Here is a 21,106-nt window from a genome sequence, read left to right on the forward strand (position 1 = left end):
TTATAGATCTATTCGATCTGCATCACTTTTGAAAATTTAAATTTTATTAATTATTTTTTTAACATGGATTTTCAAATCATCATAAGGTTTCCAACACCAAAAATATATCTTCCAACGAAATTTAGATGTGTGCCAAGATGAGTGCCTTCTACAAACCTCACCCAAAATCAAATGGCCGCTACTAGGAACTACATGTCCTAATCATACTATCAATTGATCTTGGATTACTCTAAAAATAACACAATTGCTAGCTGTGAAATTAACAATTGAATTACGGTGAGGTTTGTGTAAGATTGCCTCCTTATAATTTAGAAGTAAGGCGCAACTCTAAAATTTGATTGGAGATATCGTTCCAGTGTCGAAAACCTAATGGTAGCTTGAAAATCTATTTCCATCCTTCCAAACTAAAATTCAGAAATGCATATCCCTTGAATCACTACAGAAACTCCTCAATTGCATTCTTGCAAAATCAGAGTTCTTACATCCATTTTGCAACAGTATGTGCTTCAAGATGACAACCATACAAAGGCTTCAACATCGGAACAGAAGCACTTAGCCTTTCCAGTTCTCCAGAGATGCATATTACATCTTAATATTTATTGGGAACTTATAAATCATACAAATGATTGTGTTGCAACAGGAGAACGAGTATGTCTCCTCAAATAACAGATTGTGATAAGGGGAGATGGCATTACTTGCCAGAACACAGGCATGTCCGTTGTCTCACTAACAATTGCATCAGTTTCTTGATCAAATGGGGTTGCTTGCACATATAGTCTTCAAAAGACTTCCTCAAGCCCTGCAATATCATGGGGCTATAGTTCCCTTGACAATTGAGCAAGGTTGTAAACATGTTTTGCCAGAGATCAATGTTCCAGTACCTGAAACTCAATTAGATATATCCATACATTAGGAAACCAACAAAGACATCTACAATGAAAAGCGAAGACGAAGAACTATGTCAATTAGTACTTTGCATTTGGTAAAGAATATGGTCTGTTGGATGTATCATCCTGACATTCCTGATGGGAAGTGTAAGAGACGCATCATCACCTTTTGGTTCGTGCTAGAATATAACACCCGCAGAGAGAGAGAGAGAGAGAGAGAGAGAGATGCATAATCCTGAAATTTAATAATCATGGAGGAATGAAAATCACTGTGTAGATACAGTCATTTTTTGGTGCCCAAGAAATCTAGTAATTTTGCCAGGCAAAATTGTATTCAAGGCCTCAAGAGACCTTAGTACATATCCAAGATGCAGCAGCATCACAATGTTTTCCCAGGTAAAGATCGGAAAAAAAATGCTGCATAAGTGTGCCTGAATGGAAAGTCTAATGTGCATTCAATCCAAACTGCAACTTGAAAATATAGAGCCAGAGAAAACTTGGCTCCTAAATACTCACAAAAAGTGTGGAAGAGCCAGAAGGAGAATACGTCAGTACCTTTTCAAATAAGATTTGGGTTGATAAAGAACAGACCCATCGGCACCGATTTTTTTCTCTAGCTCCATGTATTGCCCATGTAGCATCATGTGAACAACGACACAAAGACCATAAATGTCCACCTAGAAGATGTTAAGGGAAAACTATAATGAGTGAATTTCCATAAATATTAAAGTAATGCTTTCTGAAGAAGACAAAAATGGGAATTGCCTGAAATTTCCATGGCCGATTCTCTTGCATCTCAATACAACGGAAATTTGAAGTCCTACAATCCGCATGGAACTCTATATCAACAGGGAAGAGACTCAAGTCAATTCCTCTTCCCCAATCTATAAGGCAAAGTCCCTGCACTTCAAAACTACACTCATTATTCACAAACTGAATGAATGTAGAACTATCCAATTGTTGAGACTTGACTTAATAGTATTCACCTGATCTTCCCAGGGCCCACTGCGACTAAGAAATGCATCCTCCTGTGGGTCACCACTATTGAAAAGGTAGGAACTAACTTAGAACTATCAAATCAGAAATAGCAATTGTATTTGACCAATCAAGTAAGGATGATGATAAATCTTACAGAAAGAACTGAAAGAAAGGACCATAAATTTAGATTGGGAAGCCGCACAAGGCTCCACAAGTAATTTACAGAAAATTACTCCATGAATAAAGATATGCATTACTTACAAGATGCTACAATTTATATTCAACAAAAAGAGGAAAACAATGATTTCTGGGTGATGCAGAAACCAGAAATAGGAGAACTTATATAATCTACCACGAAACAATATTACTTGTCGGTCACCACTTAAGCAAATAGACGGGTTCATGGATTTTCAATTGCTAACTGAAAAACAATAAATTCCGTTGATGAATAATACCCCTTTGTTTTATCTGCTAAATGTTCGACAATAAATTCAGATCATGAATAATACCCCTTTGGTTAAAGGGGTATTATTCATGAACGGAATTCTCCTTTTGGGTCTTCCAGACTTTTTGTGAGTATTTAAAGGGTCTGCTATCATGAACGAAATTATTCAAAGGGGTCTAATGTTCCCATGAAATCTTTTCTCAGATAGTTAAAGGGGTATTATTCATGAATGGAATTATTCAAATAGCAGACCCTTTAAATTCAGATCATGAATAATACCCCTTTGTTTTCATTAGATGTCACATTAGATGGCTTGGGGTGAGTCACAAAGTCCAAAAAAAGTTTTTTTGGAACTTTGTGTCGATTCAATGACACTCTTACAACCACCCATTTTGAAATTTAAGGGATAAAAATGATTATGACCTCCATATACAAAAGATAAAATATCTCTTTATAGATAATCCCTTATTGAAATTGGTGGAGAGAGAGAGAGTAGATATGACGAGAGGAATTTTGTTGTGAAGCGCATGAATAACTGGAGAGATGGACAATAGTTCTTAGATTTTGGTGTATTTTAAAGGGTTAGTGAAACCCCTTTTATAAGCTACGGAGCATATCCCCTTACCACCTTTTTATAGGCTTTGTAGCTTATCCCCTTGCTACATATGGCAGGTTTTGCATCCAATGGTCAAGATCTCTTTGCCCATATCAATAGCTAAGCCTTTCTTCTCCATTCTCTCTCTCTCTCACTCTCTCTTTTATCCTAAAGAAAACGTTTTGGTTTAACATGACCGTTAGAGCATTATTGATGGATGGCTTAAAAAGAAAAGAGAATGACATTTACCAAAAAAAGGTTAGTCAAACAATTTAAAAGAAATTAGACCATTATAGAAAGTACATAATATTATTAATTACATTTGAAATAACGAAAAGAGAGGGACCATAAAGTAAATGGTAGTCATGAAGCCTTTGTGGCTAGACTCCAATACCTCCCACTTGGCAAAAAAGGCCGAATATATCAATTTTGCTAAGCCACAAGGTTTTGCCTGTTCAAGGTTTTACCCAATATGACATGGTCAACTACAAGCCTTTATCCATCTACAGGATTTAATCTTTTGTAGCATTCAAAGGTGTCTCTTGGGAGAAAACTCTATATTTGTCTAAGTCTCATCATGGTCATATGCTTGGAGACTATTTCAACAGCCAATCGCTTAGTTAAAGGGTCTGCTATCATATCCTGGGAATGCATATAACTTATTGCAATTTCTTTTTGTTCCACTATGTCTTGGACTTCTATGAGTCTTCCCTTGGAGCTAATTGCTCTATTTGTAATCAACGGAATTACAACATGGTTATCACAAATTATTTGAACTGCCTCGTCGGTTATTTCCACCTTCAAATCCCTAATGAAGTGGCTTATCCAAAAGGCAAAAGTAGAGCTAAACTACAAGAGATATATTCCGCTTCCATTGTGCATCGGGCAACATATTCATATTTATTACTAAACTAAGAAACAAAACCTCCAACAAAGAGGAAAAGATTTCCAAAAGTGGATTTTCTATATCAAGATCTCCTAGGAAATCTGCATCTGAGAATCCTTGAATTTGTAGGTTATCAGCCTGATAGCATAATTTGTAATGTTTAGCTCTTTGGATATATATGAATATCCTTTTATTAATTGCAGTGAGTCATCCCTGGCTTACTTTGAAATCTACTGACATATCCTAATGCAAAACTAAGGTCAGCTCTTGTACAAAGCATGATACATAATAGACCCTAATGGCTTGTTTATATGGACTGTGTTCCATTTTAGCCTTGTCTGTATCATTAATTGAAAATTCTTTCTTTGATAGCTTCATGCCCTTACAAATAAGAGTTTTCATTGGTTTGCAGTTTTTATCTTAAATCTCTTAAGAACATTCTCTAGATATTTTTATTGAGATAAGTGGAGAAGCCTAGAATTTATATCGCTTGCAAGTTTTATTCCCAAAAAATATGACACTTCTCCCATATCCTTCATTTCAAAAAGTGAATTAAGCCAAGATCTAGTTTTATTTATCATGTCCATATCATTTCCAGCTAATAGAATATCAACTACATATAGAGATAAATCACAAGTTTACTCCCACTATTCGAAAAATATACACAGTGATCCAATCTATTAGCTATATAGCTAATTTGGGCAATTGTTTTGTGAAAAGTTGAGCACCATTGCTTAGATGATTGTTTTAAACTATATAATGATGGGTGCGGGTTGTATAAAGCCGAGACTCTAAACAATCAAAGTAAAGAGCACCTTCATGTAGTGTTGAGAAATGTGGTTTCAATACTGGAAATCTTTGTGATAGCCTTAAAATATGTTTTCATCTATAAATATAAAATTTAAAGCTTTAAAAATAGTGTAGATCGAGCAAATCTATGAAACTTGAAAATTGACGGTCCAAAAATGCATTACAAGATGCACTATTTCCAAAACATAAAATCCATTTTTTTCTCATGTCCATGCATCTTGAGGTCGAGATGATCAATTTGAGGATATTTGGGCATCAAAACAACCTCTTCTAATTCCCTAATTTGATTGTTTAGAGCCTCACACTTATATAAACATTTTCCTATAATGATTTCTTCAATTTATATATGCTTTCTTCTTAACTTGTAACTACATATCCCTCTGATTGTTTCCTATAAATATCCTCTTTTAATTCTCCATTTGAGATATTTGTCTTAAAATTTAATTGGAATAATTCCAAGTCATAATAAACTATCAATGCTAATATTATCCTTATAGATGCAAATTTTGCCATAGGAGAATATATCTCCACATAATCTACTCTTTATTTTTTAGTAAACCCTTCAGCTACTAATGTAGCTTTATATTTATTAATGGTTCCATCAGTTTTAAATTTCTTCTTAAGGATCCATTTACATCCTACAACCTTCATATCTTTAGGTAGGTCTACAAGTTCCCATACTTGGTTTCTTTAAAAAGAGTTAATTTTATCATCCATAACATTGATACATTCAGATGATTTAGGTGAGTTGATGGCTTCACTATAAGTACATGGTTCATCTATCTCATCCTCATTTAAGAAAAAATAATATTCATCTAAATAAAAAGGAGGAGCTCTATAACTCTGATTTTTATCTAGATTAGGGGACTCAATAGGGTCAAAATCACTAGTTGTTGGTATACGATCCATGGGATTCCCTTGATCTTTATTGTGTCCTTCAAACAAGTTTCAACATCTAGTCACCTTTTCTCAAAAAACTACTTTCAACCTCTTTATTTTTATTTTCTCGTTACCTAATTTTCTAGGAAATGAGAATCCCTACTTTCAATAAATTTTCTATTTTTATTATTTTTCTACACTGGAATTCATGTGGCAGCATTATCGAATTGTGGTGGTGCAATCAACTTGTTTCTTTATCTCTGTTGGGTTGACCAAAGCATCACCATTGACAATTCAACTTCTTTTTTTTCTCACAAAAGGATTCACGCCATGGATATCAATAATATGTACGGACCTACACAAGCAAGGTACTTTTTTTTTGGGTTTTTAGAGACTTATTATCTCTCATCCTTTTTGGGTCTTTAGAGACTTATTATCTCTCATCATTTTTGGATTTGTAGAGACTTATTCTCTCACATCATTTTTTTGTGTTTGTAGAGGCTTATTCTCTCTCATCTTTTAAAGTTTTTGTCCTTTTTGTTGCCTCTCCCTCCTTTGTCATGTAGTGCTTCTCTCTCATCTAATAACTTCTTTTTTTTTTGTCTTTTTATTTCTCTTCTATTACCTCATTGGGCACACTTTTTGAGATCCAATTCTTTTTGAGCGTTTTTTTTACATACTTCTTACTGAGGCATTCTATCTCATGGTAAACTTTCCCATGAAACAACTTGAGGATCCAAGCAACAACATGATTACTTTGCGCACCCTCACTTGAGTTGCAAGCGCAAACTATTGGGCTCCAAACTTTTACAGCGAAGAGACTTGCACTTGTCACTCTAAATCAAAGTTCTTCATTTTGGTAATTCTTTGGAGGCCATTACCAGCTGTTCAAGGGGATCCGTGAACCACCATCAACCAAAGAGATGCAGCCATCATCATCTAAAAAAACAAGTTGGTAAATCATCCGTTGACAGAGTGGTTAGTTGATCTAACCCTTGAATTTCATTGATATTCCTATACTTTTTTATAACATAGCTGCTAGATTTGTGATGAGTAAACTATCTAAAACCGAAAAACTTAATGAGACAAATTTCAATATGTGGAAAAAAAAATGAACTACATCTTTATTCAAGACAAGATTTATTATGTTTTGACTTCTACTAAACCTGAATTGGGTTTAAACCCCTCTGCCCAAAGTAGAAGACGATTTGTGAAATGGGAAGGAGATGACAAATTAGAAAAAACCACATTGCTTACTTTATGAAGGATGATTTGATAAGAGTTTTTGAAGATTATGAAACTTCTAAATTAATGATGGAGGCTTGGATGGAAAAATAAGGATCTACATCTGAAACCCGTATTCAACCTTTGTTTCAAAAATGCAATTCATGTAGGATGAGGGGAAATGAATATGTGGTAGAGCATGTTAACAAAATGATTGTTCCGGCTAAAGACCTTGTTGGGACAGGAAACCCCATTCCCTATCGTATGCAAGTGTCAATTGTACTGTACAATCTCCCACCTTCATGGGGACCTGTAGTCATTGCTCTTAATCCCTCAACCCAAGGAATTACCATGTTGAACTTACACATGCAACTAAATATAAAGGAAGAAAGAAGAAATAAAAAAGAGAAAGGAAGAATTGTACTTTGCCTAAAATTCCTCTAAAACTGACCGCCCTAAATCCTACAATGATCGAAATAACAATAAGAGATTTAAAGGGAAGGGTAAAGTTTTCAAACTGCAAGGATGAAAGGCTTACAAAACCCGCCAAATTGTTTCAAGTGTCGAGAGATAGGGCACATTAAACCTCAATGTCTTAATGACAATGTTTCCAATAATGGCTACCGCAAGAACAATGAACAAAGGAGCAACCACAAGAGCAACAAGAAGCTCGACCTATTTTGTGTGGTTTCTGAATCAATGGTGGCCAATCATGATTTGAGAGGATGATGGGTGGACTCTGCATCGACTAGGCATGTTTCAAAAACTAAGGATGTTTTTGTTGATATGAAGGAAATCAAAACCATAGTTGTTGGAAACACCTGGGAACTCGAATCGTTTTTGGAACCGGCATCGCGAAATCGCGGTCGGCTAGAAGATTCTTGTCTTAGGAAACATTGTCCGTACAATAGGAATTGCTAGGAACAAGATTCCTAGTTTCTGAGAATCGTGTTTCGACCAAAATAGTTCCAAGTTTCATCCACATATGGAATCGAGATTCCGTCCTCCTTGGAATCGAGATTCCTATCCCCTTCGAATCAACACTCCAGGAGTCAAGATTCATTAATATGCAGAATCGATTTTTCGACATCCATGGAATCGAGTTTCTGACATATGTGGAACAAAGATACGTTGTTGTTTTGAATCAAGATTCTAGCATATTTGGAATCAAGTTTCTGAAGTATATTGATCAAAGATCCATGCCAGTTTGAGATCAAGATTTATAATAACATGGACTATGGAATGCATTTGACGATCCCCACCAGGAATCGAGATTTCATTTTGTTGGAGAAGGAAGCCACAAGCACATCTTGAGGATCATCAACTCTATAACGTATATTGGATGTCTCTTATTAAAAGGTTTATCAAATTTTAAAGTGATTGTGTTGACTATTGAACTTACTGTCATTATATACAAAAGACAAGTATTTTTAAATTGTGATTTTGACTTCATTATTTTAAAGACAAAATAGGATTATGTCTACACCATGGTTTTACTTTTACTTGTATGTGTTGTATTTACCAGTTATATTTTAAATTTAAAGCAAAGGCCATCCAAGGTGGCACAAGTAAAATAATGAAACCCTGCAATCACTAGAAGCATTTGAAAGAAGATTTCTCCAATTGACGTGGAATCAAGATTAAATCCTCATTGAAATCTATATTCGATATATTTGAGAACGTCTACCCACAATTAATGGGTTCAAGTTTCTAAAGATGCGTTGGATTGAGATTCCGAAATTAAGGAATGGAGTTTCCTTGGTTCCGATAAATGGTTTCTAACGATGAGTTAAATCGAGATTCCGAAATTAAAGAATCAAGTTTCCATGGTTCCAAAAAGTGGTTTCTAAAGATGTGTCAATTCGAAATTCTGAAATTGAGGAATCAAGTTTCCTTGGTTCCAAAAAACAGATTCCATTGAGATTCCTTAACGGAATCGGGTCTCAGAACTGGAAACACGAGGTTGGTGGAGAGATTCCAGCAACTATGGTGAAAACCGGCAACCAACAGATATACATGGGGAATGACACCTTCTGTGATATGCTAGATGTTGGCACATACAAGTTGGAGTTGCCTGAAAATATAAATTTCTTCCTCATTAATACTTTGTATGCACCTAATATGAGGCACAACCTTATTTCTGTCCCTAAGTTAGATGAAAGGGGCTATAAGGTGTGTTTCAGGACTAGAAAGGTGTCTATTGAGAAACATGCTTGAATTTATGATTGGGGGGAGAAAGTTGAAAATTTGTATCACCTAAATGTTGTTAATGGAATGAATAATGTTACTTCTTCTTATATCGATATGGCAAGAAATGTGGCTGAAAATGATGCATATATATGGCACTTGAAATTAGGACATATTAACAAAAATAAAATGCAAAAATTATTAAAAACAAGATTAATTCCAAATCTTAAAGAAATTGAGTTCCAAACTTGTGAACCATGCCTATCAAGAAAATTGTCTAAGAAGCCATTCCGTAAAAAACAAAAATCACAAGAATTGCTTAACATCTCTTTAGGCTGCTTTTCAACATGGGTCGAATCTGGTCTTTGGGCATCTTTGCAGCATGCACTAAGCTACTAATAGCTTGCCATAGGGAACATTATATTTTTCTTGTTCTTCTATTGGACAATCCTTCTTAGATAATTTTACTCTCTTTCCAACAAGAGTTGATAGTGGTTTACAATTTTCCATTTTAAATCTTGTTAGTATAGAGTCAAGATATCTCTCTTGGCTCAAACACAACATTCTAGATTTTCTCTCTCTACTCTAGAACATCTAAAAGTGCAATATCACTACATTCAAGATGTTGAAAAAATGACGTAACCATTAGTTACTTGCCCTCGTCCAATATGAACTCTGACCCATTGACAGAGAGTCTAAGTGAAACTATTTTTTAAACACACGAGCTTAATGGGGACTAAAACATGTCTAAGTCAGTTGTTTTCCAAGAGTGACAAATCTGCATTAACATGAAAATCCTCATGATGGAAATTATAGAAATTTGTTGTTGAGAGACATATCCGCGAAAGCGTGAGAAAAACATCATCACAAATATTGCCATAAAATTCATAGTCAAAAAGTGGGAGTGTAACTGACTTATCATTATGCTCGGCGGTCATGGCCAAGTCCGAGATTGTTGGCACATGAGGCCAAGTGGGAGTGCATCCATGACTTATCTAAATTCAATAGTTGTAGTCCTCATGGTTAAGTAATTAAAAAAAAACTATTACAAGAATATGCATGATCTTTTTAATGAGTGACAAATCTGTGTTAGCATGAAAATCCTCATGATAGAATATGTTTTATTAGACAAGAACTGTGACGAGGCATCATGAGGATTTTCACACTAATGCGAAAAAATAGTATGGCATTGTGAGGCTTCTTGGCCACCACAAGCGCCAACACAATGACTGGATATGCCAACATAATGCCATAGCCACTCACCACATGGTACGAACATAATGGTGACATGTGCCAACACCAGAAACGCATGGCCATGAGCCCTTAATGCAGATTTATCACTCATAGTAAGAAAATTTTTACAAGCCATCGTCACAATTTTCTGGCTAATGCAGAAAAATGGTATGGCATTGTGAGGCCTCATGGCCACCACATGCGACAACACAATGACTGCATGTGCCAACATAATGTCATAAACACTCACCACATGCACCAATACAATGGTCACATGTGCCAACACAAGTAGCTCATGCGCCAACATAATGGCCACATGTGCTAATTCAATATCCACTCACTACATGTACCAACGCAGTGGTTACATGTGCCAATACAACAACCACATGTGCCAACATAATGGCCACATATGCTACTATAATAGCCACTTACCAGTTGTGCGAACACAATGGTCACATTTGCCAACACAATAGCCCAATGCGCGAACACAATAGCCACATGTGCTACCACAATAGCTACTCACCATATGTGCCAACACAATGGTCACATGGACCAATACAATCACCGCATGCGCTAACACAATGTCTATGCCAACACAGTGGCCACATGCACATGCATCCTCCTACTTGATCATGAGGGTTGAGCCTAGTAATCTGTCAAAGGTCCACTCCCACTTTTGAGCACTACCATTGTGGCAATGCTTTGTCATAACATTTTTCTTATGCTTTCTCATGACAAATATTTATAGTTTTATTATAAGGTGAATACCTCTCAAACTTTTCATCATGAGGAGTGTCATGCTCAAACATATTTCATCACTCATGATAAAAGGAAAAGATATTCTTGTAATGGATCATGCTATTGTGGATTTTGTCACTCATAGTCAAAACCATAAATATGAGTGAATTGTATTTAACAAGAACAATCATTTTGTTAACACGCACTACCATAGATTCATTTTCCCTCATCCTACGTGAATTGTATTTCTGAAATAAAAGTTGAATATAGGTTTTAGATGTAGATCCATATTTATCCGTCAAAGCGTCCAGCATTAATTTAGAGGTTTCATAATCAACAAAAACCCTTATCAAATCATCCTCCATAAATATAAGCAATGTGGTTTTTGTCAATTTGTCATCTCCTTCCCATTTCGCAAGTTGTTTTCTACTTAGGGCAGAGGGGTTTGAACCCAATTCAGGCTTAATAAATGTCAAAACATAATCATTCTTGTCTTGAATTAAGATGCAATTCTTTTTTTTTCACATATTGAAGTTTGTCCCATTAAGTTTTTCAGTTTTAGATAGTTCACTCATCACAAATTTATTAACCATGTTATCAGAAAATTATAGGAATACCAATGAAATTCAAGGTTTAAATCAATTGACCACTCCGTTGACGGATGATTTACCAACTTTTTTTTTTTAGATAATGATGGTTGCACTTCTTTGATTGATGGTGATTCATGTATTGCCTTAAGTGGAACAGCAGGTAATGGCCTCCAAAGAATCACCAAGATGAAGGACTAACTTTAATTTCGGGCGACAAGTGAAAGTCTCTTCGCTGCAAAAGTTTGGACCCCAACAGTTTGTGCTTGCAACTCAACTGAGGGTGCACAAGGTAATCACGTTGCTTCTACGACCCTCAAGTTCTTTCACGGGAAAGTTTACTAGGGGATAGAATACTTCAGCAAGAAGAAGTATGCAAAAAATAACCAAAAAGAATTGGATCTCAAAGCGTGTGCCCAATGAGGTAATTAAAAAAATAAAAAACAAAAAAAAGGTTATTAGATGGGAGAGAAGCACTACGTGACAAAAGAGGGAGAGGCAACAAATGGACAAAAGCTTTCAAGGATGAGAGAAAATAAGCCTCTACAAACCCAAAAAACAGATGTTACAAAATAGGTCTCTAAAACCCAAAAAAGATGAGAGAATAAGTCTCTACAAACCCCCAAAAAAAGTATCTTGCTTGCACAGGTCCGTACCTGTTATTGATGTCAATGGCGTGAACCCTTTTGCGAAAGAAAAAAAAAGTTGAAATGTTAAAGGTGATCCTTGGGTGAACCCAACAGAGATAGAGAAACAAGTTGATTGCACCACCACAATTAGATAGTGCTCCCACAAGGAAAAATAAAAAAAAGATAGACCAATTGTGCACTGATAACAGTTTAGAAAAATAATAAACATAGTAACGTTATTGAAATTGATAGAGAGAAAATAGATATAGAGAGAGCAATTTTGTTGTGACGCGTATGGATAACTGGAGAGATGGCAGATAACTCTTAGAATTTGTTGTGTATTTTAATGATTAAGGGAACCCCATTTTATAAGCTTTAGAGCTTATCCCCTTGCCACATATGGTAGGTTTTGTATCCAATGGTCAAGATCTCTCTCTGCCCATATCAATAGGTTCCATTCTCTCTCTCTTATACTAAACTAAACATTTTATTTAAACATGACCGTTAGTGCATTATTGATTGGTGGCTTAAAAATAATAGAGAATGAGATTTACCAAAAAAAAGGTAGTCAAAAAATTTAAAGGAAGTAAGACCATTATAAAAAGTAATATTATTATTAAATATATTTGAAATAAAAGGAAAGAGGGGGACCATGAAGTAAATGGTAGTCATGAGGCCTTTGGGGTCATACTCGAACACCAACCACTTGGCTAAAAGGCCGAATGCAAGAACATTGCTAAGCCACAAGGTTTTGCCTGTTTAAGGTTTTACCCTATGTAACATGACCCACTACAAGGTTTTGTCCATCTACAGGATTTAATACTTTGTAACATTCAAAGGTGCCTCTCAAGAGGATAATCTATATTTCTCTAAATCCCATCTTGGTCACACGCTTGGAGGACATTTCAACAGTCAATCAGTTAGTTCAAGGGTCTGCTACCATATCATTTGGAGGCAAATAACTTACTGCAATTTCTTTCTTTTCCCACTCTACCATGGATATAGTAATAATCAACTTCTATGAGTCTTCCCTTGGAGGTAATAGCTTCAATTGTAATTAACGAAATTGCTGCTTGGTTATTTCCAACTTCAACTCCCTAATGAAACGGCTTATCTAGACAACAAAAGTAGAAGTTATACTACAACAGATGTATTCTGCTTTATCGAGAAGCACATTCACGTTTCTTACTAAATCAAGAAACAGTCTAAAGAAGAAAAGACTTCCAAAAATGAATTTTCTATCATCAGGATCTCTTGCAAAATCTGCATTAGAGAATCCTTGAATTTGTTCGTTATACGCCTGATAGCATAATTTATAATGTTTGGTTCCTTGAATATATCTAAGCATCATTTTAATTGCTTGCCAGCGAGTCATACTGGGTTATATAGAAATCTACTGACATATCTTATTGCAAAACTAAGATCAAGTCTTGTACAAAGCATTACATAACAGATCAATTGGCTTGTTTATATGAATATGTTCCATTTTAGCTTCATCTGCATCATTAATTGGACATTCTTTCTTTGAGAACTTCATGCCCTTACATATAGGAGTCTTCATTGGTTTACAGTTTTCTATCTTAAATCTCTTAAGAACATTCTTTAGATATTTTTCTTGAGATAAGTGGAGAGGCCTAGAATTTCTATCGCTTGTAATCTTTATTCCCAAAACATATGAAGCTACTCTCATATCCTTCATTTCAAAATATAAATTAAGCCAATATTTAGTTTTATTTCTCATTTTCATATCATTTGGAGCTAATAGAATATCATCTACATATAGAGACAAAAACACAAATTTACTCCCACTATTTCAAACACATATATAGTGATTCAATCTATTAGCTTTATAGCTAATTTGGACAATTGTCTTGCGAAACGTTAAGTACCAATGCCTCGATGATTGTTTTAGACCATATAATGATTTCTTGAATTTATATACTTTTTCTTCTTGATCTGTAACTACATATCCCTATTACTTGTTTCAAATAAATATTCTCCATTTAAGAAAGTTGTCTTAAAGTCTAATAGAAATAATTCCAAGCCATAATATGCTACCAATGTTATTATCCTTATAGATGCAAATTTTGCTACAAGAGAATGTGTCTTCACATAAACTACTCCTTCTTGAGTTAACCCTTTGGCTACTAATCTAGCCTTATATAAGCTATATAGCTAATTTGGATCACAATGTATATGTTTGGAACAATGGGAGGTGTTGGAGTATAGCCACTAAGGCCTCATGACTACCATTTACTTCATGGCCCCTCCTTTTTCTTTTATTCTAAATACATTTAATAATATTATTTATTTTTATAATAGTCTTATTTCCCTTAAATTCTTTGACTACCTTTTTTTTGTAAATGTCATTTCTCTTTCCTTTTCAAGCCATCCATCAATAATGCTTTAATGGTCATGTTGAACCAAAACGTTTTTTTTAGTGTGTGTGTGTGTGAGAGAGAGAGAGAGAGAGAGATTGGAGAAGGAAGGCTTAGCCGTTGATATGGGTAGAGATAGACCTTGACCATTGGATACAAAACCTAACATGTATTTTAAGGCAAAGCTTATAAAGAGGGCTCACTAACCCATTAAAATACACAACAAAATCTAAGAGCTATCTACCCATCCCTCTAGCTATACGCTTCGCAGCAAAATTCCTCTCTCCATATCTATTTTCTCTCTCTACCAATTTCAATAAAGTTGCTATTGTTATTATTTTTCTACAATAGACAGTGCACTGCCTCCTATTGTTGTGCTTGTTAGTTTTTTTTCTTTTTCTTTTTTTTCTTTTTTTTTTTGAGAATATAGTTTTATAGTACTCTTTATATGAACCTAAGACCAATAAGGAAAGCATCATCTAAGAAGAAAAGGCAACATTTTAAAGGCTAATTGGGCTTTGAGACCATAGGGCCATAACTTTAATCTTTTAGTCAGGAATACAAGTGACTACTATTCCTATTAGAAGTCCTTCTACCTTTGAGGACCTACAAGAGCAAAAATCTAGTTTACAAAAAGAATTATCCCAATTATTCTTAGAACTGAGAGATAGAAACATAAGAACTATAGATCTTGTTGAGAAGCAACTCCAAGCAATGACTGAATTTAACAAATTACGATCTTCAGACCTTTTTCCTAATTCTGCTTTGATATGAAGTATATGAGATAAACATAATTGCATTTATAAAAGTGATGGCTTAAACCCCTCATTTACAAGAGAACGAGACTATAAAGTGACATGTATACGATGACATAAATTCCTTTGAACGATAACAGGAAAGGCAAACATACATGCACACGACTCCCCTAATTAATTGAATCAAAATAAAGTCAATGAATCTAAATATAAATTTATCTTAATCAAAACTTCACATTTGCAAAGAAATCATTATTTTGAAAATTACTTGAATATCACCAAGGGAAGTGCTTTTATTTCATTCTTAACTGTGAAGATACATATAGCTTAATGTTTAATAAATACGTAGGACCATCCATCTTTCAAGATAATGACTCTGATACCAATAATGCATCAGTATATTGTTTCAGTGCCATGATATGGTTAAGGAGACTGTAATATGGTGTAGGTCTGTATATTCCCAACATTGATCCTCCAATGACTATGTCATTTACAACACTTATTTCTAGCACTCTCATTTTCAATGCATAAAATCTGTAGATCACAGAGGATATCTAAAACAAGTTTGGTACCTACACGATCTCCAAATATCAAATACACTTACCTCGCGTACCGAACGAGTAAATTGTCGGACTTAAAATCACCATGAATGATGCCTGCAGTGTGTAAAGTTTCCAGCATACGCAACATCTCTGTTGTGTAATACATGCATAGAATTTCATCCATGTGTTGTCCAGTCACTAAGTAGGAATTTATAACATCCTGTTCATGTGTGATAATAACATGATGAATGCATCAGATAACAGATCCATATGATAAAAAAAAAGGGGGGAAATTTGGTGCCTCAACTTTTAGCTAAGCAGATAACAATCCTGAGTTGAATACATCCAATGCGCATACAATGAAAGCTTGTCTGATCCAGAGAATCAGCCATAGCCCTCAGTCATTTCATTATCAGAGAGGTGCACATTATTTGGATTACATAAAACTATGGGATTAGTTGATTAGGTTTTCTGCTGTCTTATGGAATGTTGAACACTTATGGAGAGGAAGTGGGACCCACCAGAACAGGATATGATCCCAACAGGGGTCCAAATCCCTCTCCATAACTGCCGATCCTTTCTTGACGGTGATGACCCAAGTGAACTAAGGTTTTCCATAGTCAATTGGATTACAGTATACCTATAGTTTTCTTTTTTCTTGGATTGTTTTCCAACAAAACATATGCAAGCATTCCACATACAACATATACCTGAAGGCCATGTGCCACATAGTCACAGACCAGAATGCTGCAATCAGAAAAGATGTGCACTCTTTGTGCAAAGCCAAAGGCTGACCTCTGCCCAGAAAACAAAGTCAAAATAAGAAATGTTTGCATTATAAAGTATAAACAGGAATCCACGTAAAATCAGCAGTGCATGGAAGAGAGCCTAAACAATCAGCAAATGGAGAAAAGGGATGAACATGAAATACTGCAAGTTCAAAGTATGACATTGGTGCTACAGCAGAATGATTTGACGATAACTCCTATGATTTTCTCTTTTTTCTTTTATAGACAATTGAATATGAATTGGAAAATTAGCTTGGCAAAACTAAATTCCCCAATAATTAAGTAAGGACTCAGTCTCACACTGATTTTTCACAAAAGTGACAAGAAATAATAGCAGTTCAACTATTTGTGCGTACTTCCTTAGACGGTATGCGCTTATCAAGTTGGCGGTACAAGTAGAACTCCCAAGGAAAAGCAGGCTTTTGTATCTGGAGAAAATAAGATGTAATCCACGTCTTGGTTTGAGTTGCACTTCAATAAAACCTCACAAACATAAGATAAGGAAGAACCTTCAGTGCAACGACGTCCTCAGGGAGTTCACTCTTGTAAGCTTTGTATACTTCAGCAAAACCGCCACGACCTGCACATCCTTTTATCTGGTACTTGCATCCACCTAGCCAAGAGCCAAAACCAAGAGCAGCGACAATTACAAACTTCATAATTGATACATATTTTAAATGGATCATATTGGCTTTCCCTATTACACCACAATATTCTATTCAATGGAATACATAAGTATGAACAATCCGCATGACTAAGTTCAGAAATCATTATGCAAAATCCAAATTTACATATTCTCAACATGTATATCTTATTGACGACTATGTTATGATCTAACAGCCACAGCCACAGCCACAGCTAGAAAAACTCACAAAAAATATATAAAAAGAATAGTACAAACGGTTTCAACTCAAGCCTCCTACATCAATAAAAAAGATGGGTTTTTCATTTCCCCTAATTGAAAATACACATTTTTCTTTTATACTAAAACCTAACCGCAACTTAGATTAAGATTTTTAGTTTTTAGGAATTCTAGGGTTTTTATAGTTTCTTTTATTCATTTCAGACCAGTTAGGGAGTTTTTAGATATTTTAATTGAAGTTAGGGAATTTAGTTTGAAGTCATATTTAAGTTAGGACCTTTTAGTCAAAAGTTTATTGCAATGACAAATATTGTCCAAAACAATAATTTTTCAGTATAAATGAGGGCATGGATGAGTTAGAGAGTAATTCACGTATTCCTCTTTAAGAAAAGAAAAAACTGCCTTGTAAAAGAAGCCTAAGGGTTGAGCCTTAGGTGAGAGAAACCTCAGGGTATCTCCAAAATTGCTTGTGTTTGACTTGTTTCCAAAATTCCTAGTATCAAGGTGCTTATTGTTGATTTTATTGTTCCCTCAAATTTCCCTACTTCAAGTCATATCAGAGCCCGCAATCCACACTGAAGTTACTGTAGCAAGTACAAAAGTTAATGTAGCGTACGCATTTACTGTAACACTACTATTTTTGGTACCCTAGGTCAACAACAAAGAGGGGAAATTGTAGTGGACCTAGGGGTTGCTAATTTTGGCTAAAGTTTTGCTAAAACAACCTAGATTTTGCTGATTTCAGCAATTTTTGTTGATTATTTGCCTAGGATTTGAGATTTTGGCGAACCCATGGCAGCAAGAAGAGGCCATAGAAGGGAGGTTTTCGTAGATCTACACTGTGATCCTATAGATGACAGAATTGAAGACCTTGAAAGGCACGTACAGAAGCTAGCGCAGCAGTTCGCGAGCCTCAATAATGGGCAAGACGATGATCTTTCAGATCAAGAAGATCTCAAGTGTTATGTGCAAGTAATTACTTTGAATTATTTTATGGAAAAGTATCGTTGTTTGACATCTACTACATTGATATATAGCCTACAATTGACATAATAAGGTCTTTTGAATTGATATGCATGATAGTGTGACATAATGATGCCCCTCATGACTATATGTACATCATAGAAATGTTGAGGTTCCTTGTAATTACATATGACACATGCTTTTGATAAGATGTGTGCATCGCAACATGCTTCTAATAAGATATGTGTGCATGGCAACATGCTTCTGATAAGATACACGTGTATAGCAGCATGCTTCTAATAAGATAGGTGTGCATGCTAACATGCTATTTATAAAATATGAGTGCATGAAGACATGCCTCTGTTATGATATGATGAGATACTTATGCCGACAGTCGTGATTTATCCTTACTCTCTATAATAGGATGAGAGTTAGGATCGGATTGTGTTTGGGAGGTTGCACCCCCAAAACTTATGAAAGACACTACTCATTAGGACCCCTTTGGTAGTGCAACGCTCTCTCGCCAAAAGGGCATATGAGAGGGCCATGTCTTGCAAGGCCAGTGCCTATCAAAAGCCCCAATGCGCGCTGGGGTTGTGTGTGTGTGTGTGAGGTATTACGCAACGGATTTACCCGATGGTGGCGCTTCATTTTGTGGGATAATAGAAGTCCTAACCTTGAAACCATGGCCTGGAACCCGAGGTTACTGCTTCTAGTGCAGGACTTCTGTTAATGTGGATACTTGTCTGACCATATCTGATACTTGATTGTAATAATATGATCTTGATACAATCATGTGCATATAGTCAATGTATTATGCTTATTTTCTTTGTTTAATAAGGAATACAGGATATGTGTAAGATTAGAAGTGAATCTGTCTAATAGCGTATATTAGAATGCATGAAATCAGTATGTCAAAATTCTGCTTAATATGTGTTCTTTTAGAAAATATTTACACTCTCTAAACATGATTTGTAGGGATAATGATGGTCACTTACTGAGTAGTCAAACTCATCAAACTATTCTGAAATGTTTTTTAGAGTAATCGCAGCCGCATGCTTCGTATGTACAGCAGAAGTAGTTGGAAGAAGGTTATAGTCATGGATGAATTCCCTTTGTATTTCTTGTTTTATTACAGTTGTATATACACATAGATCTTCATGCAAATTATAAGTGTGAAATAAACGTTGTACAAATCGGAAAGTTAAGTGGAAATTTTGTTTTGATGTAATATTTAGTGAAAATTTCAAATTTGGTTTTGTTCGTTAAGAATGGACTGTCACATCTTTGAAATTCTAGTATTATAAAACTTGGTGTGTGACAGCTAGAGAGTCATTCATGTATTCCTCTGTAAGAAAGAAAAGACTTTGTCTTGTAAAAGACGGCTAAGGGCTCAAAGAAAAGACTTTGTCTTGTAAAAGACGGCTAAGGTTGAGCCCTAGGTGGGAGAAAGCCTTAGGGTTTCTCCAAAATTGCTTATGTTTGGCTTCTTTCCAAATTTACTTGTGTCAAGGTGCTTATTGTATATTTTATTTTTCCCTCAAATTTCCCTACATCAAATATAGCATCCCCTCCCCCTTGAATGTGACCTTGCCCTCAAGGTCATAAGTATGTTGTTGAAGCTTGTAGAGATGCTCCTAAATTGCATCATGGGGGCCATATCAGTCCACTGGACGAGCACTTCAATAACTACTTGATCATTGTGCTTAACAATTTCTCCTTGTCAAGATAGAAAGTGGCTAAACGTTCAAGGCACCATCTTTAGCAAGACCAAGAAGCATGTTGGAACTCTATGATGTGGTCCAATCTTTTTCTTGAAATAAGAAACATGAAAATGAGGATGAATCCTCATCGTAATATGTAAGCCATCAGACCTACTTTCTGAATGATCATATAAGGCCCATAAAACTTGGGATAGAGCTTATGCACTACACATTTCTTCATAGAGATCTGTCGATAGGAAAAGCCATCCACCTAAAACTCCCTTTCCAACCTGTGACGATCCACCTATTGCTTCAGATGATGTTAAACAACATGAAGGTTTTCCTTCAAGACCTTTAAAATCTGATCAAAATCTTGTATCTCTTTATTAAATTGATCTACCTTTGTAGAAACAGGAAAATAATAAGATACTAATGGTGACGTAGAGCATAGACCGTTCAAAGGTGTCATCATTGTCACAGACTGGAGTGTAGCATCATAACTCCATTTTACCAAAGATGACCACCTTACCTAGCATTTTGGCATCTCACCAGAAAAATAACATAAATTCAACTCCAAACTGCGGTCTACAACTTCCCTTTTTCTATTAATCGGTGGATGATAAGCCGTACTGATCTTAAGTTGCATACGTGTAGTCGAAAGAACTCTTTCCAAAAGTTACTTATAGAAACAACAGCACTTCCACAGATAATTGATTGTGGCATGTCATGCAACTTAAAATCTTATCCACAAAATTTGAGCAGTAGTGGAGGCAGTGTATGGTTGAGACATCAGGCCAACCTACACATATTTGATAGCCTATTAACCACTACCATGATAAAATTTTTGCCTTGAAAACTTGGCAACCCTTCTATGAAGTCCATGAAATGTCTGTCCAAATATAATCAAGTACTAGGAGTGGCTATAGTAACCCCAATAACCGACTATTTCACCTTCATTCCTTTGGCAAACATGACATTCTTCAACAAACTCTTTGATTTCTCACTTCATTCCCTTCCAAAATTAGGATCACATATCC

The 21,106-nt window shown here is 35.4% G+C and overlaps 1 protein-coding gene across 6 annotated transcripts in view; it reads right to left on the minus strand.

Moving 5' to 3' along the window:
- Nucleotides 1-410: 410 nt before the first annotated feature.
- The window catches only part of LOC18439154 (protein kinase and Mad3-BUB1-I domain-containing protein), a 41,425-nt gene continuing 20,729 nt past the window's right edge, over nt 411-21,106 (minus strand). For 4 of the 6 annotated variants that reach the window (XM_088858157.1, XM_088858156.1, XM_020670313.2 and 1 more), the window contains 8 exons: nt 17,051-17,154; nt 16,898-16,969; nt 16,464-16,550; nt 15,816-15,973; nt 1,874-1,928; nt 1,653-1,787; nt 1,443-1,564; nt 411-881 (listed from right to left, as the gene is read on the minus strand). In XM_088858157.1, coding sequence (XP_088714283.1) covers nt 692-881; nt 1,443-1,564; nt 1,653-1,787; nt 1,874-1,928; nt 15,816-15,973; nt 16,464-16,550; nt 16,898-16,969; nt 17,051-17,154 — 923 coding nt within the window. In that variant the 3' untranslated portion in view covers nt 411-691. Of the gene's footprint in view, nt 882-1,442; nt 1,565-1,652; nt 1,801-1,873; nt 1,929-15,815; nt 15,974-16,463; nt 16,551-16,897; nt 16,970-17,050; nt 17,155-21,106 lie in introns of all 6 variants that reach the window. The other 2 variants (XR_016049296.1, XR_016049295.1) reach the window with 1 other exon arrangement.

This window comes from Amborella trichopoda, chromosome 2 (assembly GCF_054954075.1).
Source record: "Amborella trichopoda isolate Santa Cruz 75 chromosome 2, AtrichopodaSantaCruz75HAP2 v2.0, whole genome shotgun sequence".
Taxonomy (NCBI): domain Eukaryota; kingdom Viridiplantae; phylum Streptophyta; class Magnoliopsida; order Amborellales; family Amborellaceae; genus Amborella; species Amborella trichopoda.